This window comes from Lactuca saligna, chromosome 1 (assembly GCF_052625555.1).
Source record: "Lactuca saligna cultivar CGN05327 chromosome 1, ASM5262555v1, whole genome shotgun sequence".
Taxonomy (NCBI): Eukaryota; Viridiplantae; Streptophyta; class Magnoliopsida; order Asterales; family Asteraceae; genus Lactuca; species Lactuca saligna.
The window spans coordinates 87,342,120-87,353,434 of NC_136417.1; the positions used below are offsets into that span (position 1 = coordinate 87,342,120).

General features: G+C 33.4%; 1 protein-coding gene across 1 annotated transcript; it reads left to right on the forward strand.

Moving 5' to 3' along the window:
• Window positions 1–3,266: 3,266 nt before the first annotated feature.
• Window positions 3,267–7,774, forward strand: LOC145040967 (putative disease resistance RPP13-like protein 1). Its single transcript, XM_078988848.1, has 2 exons — window positions 3,267–6,895; window positions 7,300–7,774. Exon 1 carries the CDS (start codon window positions 3,393–3,395, stop codon window positions 6,888–6,890), a length of 3,498 nt encoding a protein of 1,165 aa, XP_078844974.1. The 5' UTR covers window positions 3,267–3,392; the 3' UTR covers window positions 6,891–6,895; window positions 7,300–7,774.
• Window positions 7,775–11,315: the final 3,541 nt, after the last annotated feature.

Sequence of the window (11,315 nt, forward strand, 5' to 3'; positions counted from 1 at the left end):
TTAAACATTTTAGTAAAAATGGGCCGTAAATGAACTTTTTAGTAAACATGGGCCATTTATAAACATTTAGTAAAAATGGGCCTCTTATGACAATTTGAGTAAAATTTGGGCCTTATGCGACAATTTTATTTTAATTGTACCTTATATGACAATTTTAGTTAAATTGGGCATTTATGACAATTTCGGTAAAATAGGCTATTTTTTACAACAACGGTAAAACGTGCTATTTTGACACTTATGGTAAAAATGACTATATTTTTATCACTTATGATTTGTAGTTGAAAATATACACTAGTAACATTATTTATAACGTTAAATAATGAAATTCATTATTCTCGTAAATTCTGTTAAGGTTCTTGTGAGACACTCCTTGACTCGTACCTACCTAGTGTACATAGTAAGTCATGTATAACCAGAGTTTCCTGGAGGGAGAGCGGAATATTGTGTATAGATCTATACAGGTTTGACACCCTCACACCTAAGCTTCTCGCTACAGCTAGACAGACCAGTCCAACGTGACAATTATCTTTAGAAACCGATGCCTGAAGAACATCAAGACAGACGCTCTCTTCATATTAGTATGGTTGTAACAACTCACATAGAGAATAACAATATTATATAAAAATTTACGCAATACATATACTCTGCTCATTTTACGAAGTACGAAACTATGCATTGACTTTTTTGCATCTAATTTCACCACTCGGGTCTTAGGATTTAAGACCATAACTTTTTGTATAACAGAAAATATAGGATTTTCTGGGAATCACTCATTATATATATTCTTTCAAACAAGATAAACAAAGAATACACATGCAATTATACATGATTTGAAACGAGACTTACAAACTATTTCTTTACAAGAAAATATTAGATTTTCTGGAGGTTTACAAACTATTACAAAGTTTCTTACAAACATGCTTTTGAACTCACCAACATTTTATGTTGACGATTTTCAAAACGACTTGTATTCTCAGGAACTTAATAAGCAGGTGGGAAGCTAAGGAATTTGGATATTTGTTGTATTTTTGTATTATCATACATTATGTTATTTTGGATGTAGTTCGTAAACAAACACAATGATGTAAACCATATATGTTGATATCGTTAATGTGTGATGATGATGGTTGCTATGTTTCATTCATATTCAATTGTTATGATATTACAAGATGAAGTCACCTGCCCCTGGACATTTCCGTCGTCCTGGTTTGGGGGTGTGACAAGATCTCATGGCATACTGTGATGCTAGTTGTCCTTAAACTAGATAATCATGCATATGTTACTTCATATGTCTTGGTGGTTCTCTGATATCATGGAGAACAAAGAAACCAAGTGTGATGTCAAGATCATATGTATAATCAAAATAAAGAGCAATGGCAAGAACTGTTTGTAAAGTCTTATGGTTAAGGTGGTTACTTTAGGATTTAGATACAAAACAATTGACGGAAACACCATTATTTGTAGTAATGAAGTTGCTCTTCATATTGCAACAAATGTAGTTTATCATGAAAGAACAAAACATATTGAAATGAGTTGTTACTTTGTTTATGAATGAATTAAAGCTCTTAGACTATTCAAATCAAACATCAACAACAAATATTTTGACTAAGACTCTTAGAGCCGAGAGGTTTCTGTTTTACGTGACAAATGAGTGTCATGATCTTAATAGTCCAACTTGAATAGGAGTTTTGAGATGCATGCGTAACTTCATACTGCCTTGTTCACAACTTATAATTATTCTATGTAGTTCTCTATTTAGTTTCCTTATTTAAGTTTCCTAGTTTAGCTAATTAGTTTTGACAAGTCTATTAAAATTCATGGATGTTTACTTTGATTCCATGCTATTCAATAACAGATCTAGTTTATATAAATTTAATAAAAAAGTTATAAATGATTGGGGTTAGACATCATAAAATCATATATAAATGAGCATCAAAAAGATTAAATATAACATTTTCCATCGTAAACCATTTATAGATCATTTATATCTATACATCTTTATGGAGAAAATAATTGCATATATACAATATATGTAGTCTCTTCACCTATATAGAAAGTATGAATGAATGCAAGATGTTAATAATTTATACAAAATTGTATATGCCTTCAAAGCCCTTTTATCTTAAAGTTGTTATACTTATAAAATACACGAATACTACATATTTTGACAAATAATAGATCGTATACATCACCACAAAGCATATATTGGCTATTGGATGTCTTCATCGTTATAAGTATTTGAAATTAAATAAAAATGAGTATCAAAAGAACCCAATAAGGGTTGCAGCACATCTTGTTGCTTGTTTATCCACTATATCTATTTAAAACATTCCTCTTATGTTTTATAAAACAAAACACCCTTATTAGATTCATAATAATCGGTAATAATTGGTTTTTCAAATAAAAAAAACTCATTATTCATCATAAATGCCATTGAACACTTCAAACAAGATGGGTAATCAACCGTGTACAAAAAATATAAAAATTTATCTAAATATGAACAAAATAGATAGATAATGACCCTCCTATGCTATTTTCTTATTAATTTGTCATGTATATGCCATTCGTTAGTCAAGTAAACTATAACCTATGATAGCCGATCACAACACTTTTAACAAGTTTGTTGATCAATTGTATACATAAAAACAAGTTAATGTGAACATAACATATAAATATTACCCTCTTAAAGCATTTTACTTTTTATTTCCAAATTTGTCTTATTTTTATATTATTTTATGTTAGCGAGTGTGTTAGATTCCTTAAAATTGTTGTCATATTGATGGTTTTTATAATATTATTTATGTATTGAATGTGAAAACATGAAACTTATTGGTCCATGCGACTTAGATATAAAATTTCATTGAAATCGAGTAAATGTGATAAAATAAAACAAAAAGCTGCAGGTGAACTTGGATTATACAAAAGAAACACATGGGTGACGTACACTTAGAGCAAGGATAAACAGTAATGAGATTGAAATTTTACTTGGAAGTAATTAAATGCTGAAACAAACATCAAAACATAAATTCTGAAAATCGGATTTTGTAATCGAAACACATGTGTGCAAATGGAAATTATATATAAACATGCTCAATCGAGTAAACTTGAAACACAAAAACAACTTTTACATAAAATAATCTGAAATCTCATAGCATTAACCCATATACAACTTTCCTCAATAATATAAAATGGTTAATGGTTGGTGAGATGAGATTCCAATAATATAAAATGGTTAATGGTTGGTGAGAAAAGTTGTACAAGGGTCAATGCTATGAGATTTCAGATTCACACTGCATTCAGTCTATCCGTTTTGCTCCTTCATCTGCAAATTTCCATCCTTTCCTTCCTCTGAAATCTCTAAACAAATTCTCCTTTTCCATTTCCGGATCTAAATGGCTGAAATCGTTGTTAGTGCTGTCATCACAGTGCTGTGTGAGAAACTGCTCTCTGGTGACTTGATGAAACTGGCTCAATCTGAAGGAATCGATTCTAAGCTGAAGAAATGGAAGAAAACCCTACCCATAATCCAAGCTGTCCTTACTGATGCAGGCCATAAGCAGATAAAAGAGAGAGCTGTTCAATTGTGGCTGAATGATCTCCAAGATTTAGCCTATGACATAGACGATGTACTCGATGATTTGGCAACCGAAGTTGGGTTACGCAAGTTGAATCAAGAATTTCGTGAGAACACCAATACTAATAAGGTATTGAAGTTCTTTGCAAATTGTTATACTAATTTCGGTCCTCCCAACTTTATGTATGGTCGTGAGATGAGCTCTAAGCTGGATGAGATTACAACCAGATTACTTGATCTTGTTGAGGTGAAAACCGGTCTGGGTTTGAACGTGAATTCAAATCTTGAAAGGTCAAATGAAAAACGTTTGGAGCAAACTTCATTGGTTGATGAGTCCAAAATCATAGGTAGGGAAGGCGATAAAGATGTATTGATGGGGAAGTTGTTGGAGAATAGTGAAAATGTAAAGATAGTATCCATAGTTGGTATGGGTGGGATCGGGAAAACCACTCTTGCGAAGGTTTTGTACAACGATGAGAAAGTGATAGAGCACTTTGAACTCATGGCATGGGTTTGTGTTTCAGAAGAATTCAATGTCTTTAATATCTGCAAGGCTATTTTTGATGGTGTAGGTGGGGAGAACAAAAGGTTTTCTACTCTTAATGACCTTCATGTGGCACTCAAAAAAGAAATCAATAAGAAAAGGTTCCTTGTTGTTCTAGACGATGTTTGGAATGAAGACCATAGCAAGTGGGAGCTCCTCCAAATCCCTCTTCAAGGGGGACATGGGAGTAAAATTATGGTCACAGCAAGGAATACCAGGGTTGCATCGGTGATGGATTCTGATGAAAGATACGATCTTGGGCTTTTGTCAAATGAAGATGCTCTATCTTTACTTGCCCAACATGCACTTGGTGAGAAAAACTTTGAGAAACATACAAGCCTTAGATTACATGGTGAGGGTATTGTGAGAAAATGTGGTAGATTGCCTTTGGCTTTGAAATCACTTGGGAGAGTCTTGAAGACAAGTAGAAATGGTGATGAATGGGGAAAGTTGTTGAATAGTGAGATATGGGATATACAAGATGGAAGTGAGATTCTTCCAGCTCTAAGACTAAGCTACTATCATCTCCCTTCGCATTTAAAGCTATTGTTTGCATACTGCTCATTATTTCCCAAAGACTATGTTTTTAGAAAGAATGAGTTAGTCCTGCTATGGATGGCAGAAGGATTTTTGTCTGGATCAAAAGGGAACAAGACAAAGGAGAGTTTAGGTCATGAGTATTTTGAAGAGCTAAAGTCAAGGTCGTTTTTTCAGCATTCAACAAATGACAAATTAGGTTATGCGATGCATGATCTTGTAAATGACTTGGCCACAAGTGTCGCAGGAGAATTTTTCTTTAGGCTAGATGATAACATGGATGTATCAGAGATGAATGAAACTTTTGAGAAGTTTCGACACTTTTCACTTATAGGTTCTGGAGGGAGATCATGTAGAAAGCTCAACGAATTACAAAGAGCCAGATGCTTGCGGACATTCTTATTGTTGTCATTTGGAGAGCAAAGTTACCCATCAGACAAAGTAATCGATAAATTACTTTCTGAACTATCATTCCTAAGAGTGTTAAGATTATCTAAATATGTAATCACAAAGATACCACAATCCATTGGTAGTCTTAAGCATCTGAGGTACCTCAACTTTTCTCATACTGCAATCACATGTTTGCCTGAACAAGTGAGTGACCTTTATAACCTACAAAGCTTATTACTTCATGGGTGTCATCACTTATCTGACTTGCCAGAAAGTTTTGTTAAGTTAATAAACTTGCGACATCTTGACATAAGTGATACCCCAAAGTTGAAGAATATGCCCTTAGGGATTGGTGGATTGACGGGTTTGCAAACTCTAACCAAAGTCATTATTGAAGGAGACAAAAACGGGTTCAAAATATCCGAGCTTAAGGACTTATCGGACCTTGAAGGCGAACTTTCTTTGACTAGTCTTGAAAAAGTGATAAATCCAGAACAAGCAAAGGATGCCAACTTACATCAAAAGAATGGTCTTGATGATTTGCGTATGGAGTGGAGTGATGTATTTGATGATGATTCTCGGAATGAGATGATTGAATATCAAGTACTTGAAGGGTTGAGGCCTCATTATAAGTTGAGAGAACTTGGGATTGTCTTCTACATGGGATCGATGTTCCCTAGTTGGATAACTGATCCCACATTTGATGGGTTAACAGAACTTACCTTACGTGGTTGCAGAAGTAAACATTTACCAACGCTTGGGCAACTACCATCACTTGAAAAATTGTTTGTTAAAGGGATGAATGAGGTGAAGAATGTGGGTTTCGAGTTACTTGCACCTGATGATTCTTTCATTGGCATTGCATTTCCATCGCTTGAGGTTTTGGAATTTGAAGATATGAAAGGTTGGGAGCGATGGACAAGTAGTCGTCATGATGATGCTGAAACAGCTGCTAGATCGTTTCCTTGTCTTCGTGAGATTTCTATAAAAGATTGCTTAAAACTAGCTGAAGTGTCGATTGGCTTGATACCATCACTTCAGGTTTTACACATGAAAGAAGGATCAAAAACAGTGTTGAAACTCGTAGTTGGGAGTTCCCCGAAGTTGGAGGTACGTAAGTGTAAAAACTTGGTATCATTATTAGGAGACAAAGAGGTTAACTTGGGGATTAGCATGGAATGTCTTAAAGAAGTGAAATTTGATAGCTCTAATACACCGGAGAGTTTTAATTGTCCAAATAGTGTTGAAAGTTTGGAAATCCGTGATTGTGATTCGTTGACTTCCTTGACATTCTCAATGGGGCACTCCGACAAAGGTTTTGGTTTTGATCCCTTGTGTTGCCTAACATCTCTAACGTTCATTAGATGCAAGAATCTTAAGTCATTTTGTCATGAGCATTTGGAAAGTCTCCCATCTTTGACTAATTTGCATGTATTTGATTGTCCAAGTATGGATTACTCGTTTCCTTGTGGGTTGTGGCCTCCTAATTTAAGAAATCTGATGATAGGAGGGTTGAAAAAGCCTATGTCGGAGTGGGGACAACAGAATTTTCCATCGTCGCTTGTTGATCTTGGTATAAGTGGCATAAATAATCGAGGAGAAGTTTCATTCGCAGTGGAAGAAAATGTGATGAATACTACTACTACTTCATTACCTTTTATACTTCCTCAGTCCCTAGTTTCGTTATCAAGCTTTGGATTTTATACTCCTGACTCATTCTCGGATGCAGTAGAGCAACTCCCATGCCTTGAAAATCTTATTGTTTGGGATTTCCCATATTTCGATTATGGGGGTCACTTGGCTTCCCGCAAACCACGTTTGAAAATAAGGGTGTTGGGGTATTAATAAAGGTATGTTGTGATGTTGTCTCATTGCCAATCATCCATGTCTCTTACATAGTTATTGCTATTAATTTTAATAATAATCTTATAATTAACGTTTTTTAACAAATGTGCAAGCGGGTTTTTGGATTTATAGGTATTACGTTCCTCCTAGAAAAAACATCATAAATTAATTTAGTTTTTCAATGAAGGCAATATTCTGAGTACGGTATAATTTTTGTATATTTACTATTCAATAATTATCCCAAAGTATTTGTAACATTAATTGTGAGACGTTTTGCTTTTTGGTAAACATCACAAGTGTATGACACAAAAAGACGATTTAGTTTTGCTCATTTGATAAAGTATTTAAGCTCTATTGACATATTCTATAATGCTTCATTAAAAGGGAACTGTGCTGTTTTGTATTGTAGGGAATGAAGTTTTACAAAGTAGGAATTGATTAGAAAGTCTGGTTTAAAGGAAGTTGTGGATTCTGTGGCAAAAGTGGAAAATAGTGGAAACTAAGGACATAAAGTTAGGGCTGGTTTTATACTTCGAAGGTTACCAGAGCACTTACAAGAAAGCTGAGTGACAAAAGTGACTAGTTTTTCATGAAGAAAATATATAATCTCGATTATCTCTTTCATTCGAGAATATTTGAGAGATAAAAGATTGAAATTACAGAGAGAAACAAAGAGTGTGATTACGTTTTTATCAGCTTCATGGTCGATCTGATTCGCTTTATACTTGATACACTAATATGTTTCATGTAGTTGTTGATCTTCTTCATTGTTGATCTGATTATTTTTATAGTTGATACACTAATATATATTCCGAGTAGATCTTCTTAATCTTCAATGTTTGTTTGTTTGCCCATAATTAATACCTTTGTTTTACAGAAATTTTACCCCTTAAACTTCTATGTTTCTACATGAGGATGGCATCAATATCTTTCATGTTTTGTTAGTAACATGTCAAACTTTAGATAGAATTACTAACTGTCTTTTCTCCGTTTTCCTTTTTTTATTTACATATTTGTTCTTCATAAAATTAGTGTTAATGGGATTCATTAATCTCATTTCTCACGACAAAAGATACCAATAAGATAATAAGATAAGAATCATGTTCGAGCGGAAGAAAAAGATTTGAAACAAACTCTAAAGATGGTATCTTTAAGTATAGTTGGTGATCAGTATCATAACGACGATGTAAGTCTACTTTCTAAACTTCTGCAGACTTTTTTACGAATTTATGTACCATCTTTAATGAGTAATGGATCAGATTGTTTATATTTTCAGATGATTTTAGTTCACATGTCCAAGTGTGTAAGTGTGGACTTGGACCGAACCAAGTTGTGGTAATTACACTCACTCTATTGACCGTTAATGAGAAGTCAAATTATTAAGCTTCATATAAACTTCTCTGTAATAGTTGGTTTTGATACTATTCATTAACTTTCTTTCTCTTCTTTGTAGTGTTGTTGGATAATAAAAGCAATGGTATGATTGGTCACAAACCTTCTCCATATGTAAGGATGTCTTCAAATCTTCACCTCTTTTTCGTATAAACTTTCCTCTTGTTAAGTTCAGGAGAGGATTACTTCTGACGGGTGCCAATGGCATCCCACCTCGGAAATGATCAATGTGAAAAATATAAATACTAAAACAGGGGTGATACTATGTTAGTGACTCGCATTATCTAGACATAGTTTCTTTTGAATGTACCTAGCAATATATAACGAGACTAAATGTGTAAAGTCTAAATCCATCCTAAGCCAGGGGTGATACTATGTTGGTGACTCCTATTATGTAGACATAGTTTCTTGTGAACCATAACTTTTCTGCTGGAAATTAGTGTCTAACAGTCACAATAATTGGTAATATAATTATTAATAACAAGGTCATTTTATTTTGGGTTACACCCAAGGGCAATTTAAGCAACAATTGAGAATAGAGAATATTAGGGGATCTAGTTTATAATTTATTAGTGTGTAATAAAATAATAAAAACATGTAGAATTTAAAAAGTTTAAATTGTAAAGATTTGAAAGTCAAATGTTAAGGATAATTATTTAAAGACCAAGTCATTATCCAGTAAGGATTCTACACCCTCCCTTATATATAAAGACCATGTCATTATCCGGTAAGGATTCTAGACCCTCCCCTATATATACAGGTTTCCAAAACCGAATTTAAGACTTATCAATCAACCCTAAATTCGGCTTCCCTCCCCGTATTCTCTAAATCGTGATGTTCCTCTCATCACAACATGACCCTCTCGAGTTCACTGCATGTGTGACGATCAGAAGGGTACTTCGATCTGGATATTTGCATGTAAATGTGTTCATCGGCGAGGGATCTATTTAGTGATTGTTTTGCTGCTCTTTGGGCGCGACTACAAAAGTGGAATTATAGTTTGGATTCTATACATCTGTTGTACTTGCTAGAACAAGGAAATCAAAGGTTGTAAAGGTGTGTGGTCTTTAACCCCTATCTGTTGTTTAGTTCCATTAGATATATTTGAACTTGTGATCTCTCACGAGTTATAGAAATTTTTTATTGCTTTCGTCAGTGGCGGAGACTCATGGAGGCCAGGAGGGTCCATGGCTCCTGCTTTTTTGGTTTCTAATACCTTTAAATATGTTTATTTATTAATTCTAATCAATTCAATGTCTAATTACCCTTCCCATTTTAAGTTTAGTAGCGTGGGTTGAAGATAAGAAATTACAACCAAAAGTCAAAAACTCACACACAGGATCAAAATTAACCTTCTTTCGTTAGGAAATTAAGTAATAAAACTATATAAAAAACAAATATCTAATCTCTTTTACCATTTTTTACATAATCTTAAGAAATCAGTAAACTCTACAAACTTATTGCTGCCGCCGGAAAAGAAATTACCAAACCTCACCAAAAGAGTAACACTGTCGCCGGACTAGCTCGTCTTCTCCGTGAACTCTTTGTCTCCCCTCCGCCGGTCGCCACAGTGATCTCCGTATACTCTCCCTCATCTCCGAGCGGTCGCCAGAGTACTCAACACTAAAACTTGTCGTGTGCTCCGCCTATTGTAACTTTCTCTAGTGTCTCCTCCGCCTAACTAAGCTAAGCTGTATGTAGTATCGTCCCTCTCTTTTTCTCCTCCTTTCTCTCTATCACTATAAATAAAAAATATTGTATATAGTCATCTAGTAAGTGATGTGAAAAGACTAACCTAATAGATGATGATATGAAAAGACTAAACTAAACTGTAAAATCTGCAAGACATTAAGTAAAAGATAGATATTACCTTTTCTTTATTTTGAAAAGTTTGATACCAATAAAAAATATCACTTAAATGTATATTTATAATTTGAGAATGAGAGTGAAATAACTATTATGTATTTTACTTTATTAATACCAAATTCACAGAAAATTAATTATGCATTGATTGTAGATTGATATTTTTGATTTTAGATGAATTTAATATTGTTTTTAAAATAAAATTTTCTATGTTGGTTTTCATCCAGAGTATTCAGGTTTTTTTTTTTTTTTGGTTAAACTATATACGTTATTTGATATTTTATAAAATTTAAGTTAGTTGTTATCAAACTATACATGTTATTTGATATTTTATTTTGTTGTTTGTTAATTATTAGTTAACTTTGCAAGGAAGTATTATTCAACAACATCAAAAAACAATTATTGTTATGGGTTTCTAGGAAGAAAACCTCAAAAACTATTCACAAATGTTTTGGTTGAAAATTTTACATTGCTCTTGAGAATCGATTTGAAAATATTCATCTTGAATTGTTGTAGTTTTAAATCAAATTAAATTTGTTTATGTAGTTATATTTTGAAGTGTTTGATTTCGGACCCCTATTTTTAATGTTCGTGTTCCGCCCCTGGCTTTTGTTGTGCCTATATGGCTTATTAGTATCCCCCAAAACCATCATTAGTATCAAAGCTACTAGTACAAGTTTTTGTTGTTTGATTTCCAATCCATTTTGTTTAATCATGTTTGCATGATGTGGATTGATTAGATCAAGTCACTGAATTTTAAAAAGTTTTAAATTAACGATTTTAATCACCGACAATCGAATTAGGGTTGAGAAGCAGAAATAATTTCTTCCTTAGGATCGCGACGCGTTGCCTCTATGCTTAGTATGTGTCGACGGGAAAACCTGATAACCCTAATTCTTGGTCACAACATGAAGCATAATGGTTCGCGATGCGTCTTGCATTGTTCATAGAATCCGAAACTTTTTTTCATTACTGAGTGTGTTGATCACTAAATGCTTTGACTCTGAAAAATTAATCATGCAAATATGAAAGCTTATAAATATTATTTATCATGTTCATTGTTAATTTTAGATTGTCTAAATCTAATTGTTACAATAACTATAAGAAATAGTTTTTAGATGATCTTTTGCATGTGAAATCATAGAAACATTTGTATGTGAAGTTGTTTTC

Coding starts and splice junctions, on each gene's coding strand:
- LOC145040967 (XM_078988848.1), top strand. CDS start 3,393: ATGGCTGAAATCGTTGTTAGTGCTGTCATCACAGTGCTGTGTGAGAAA.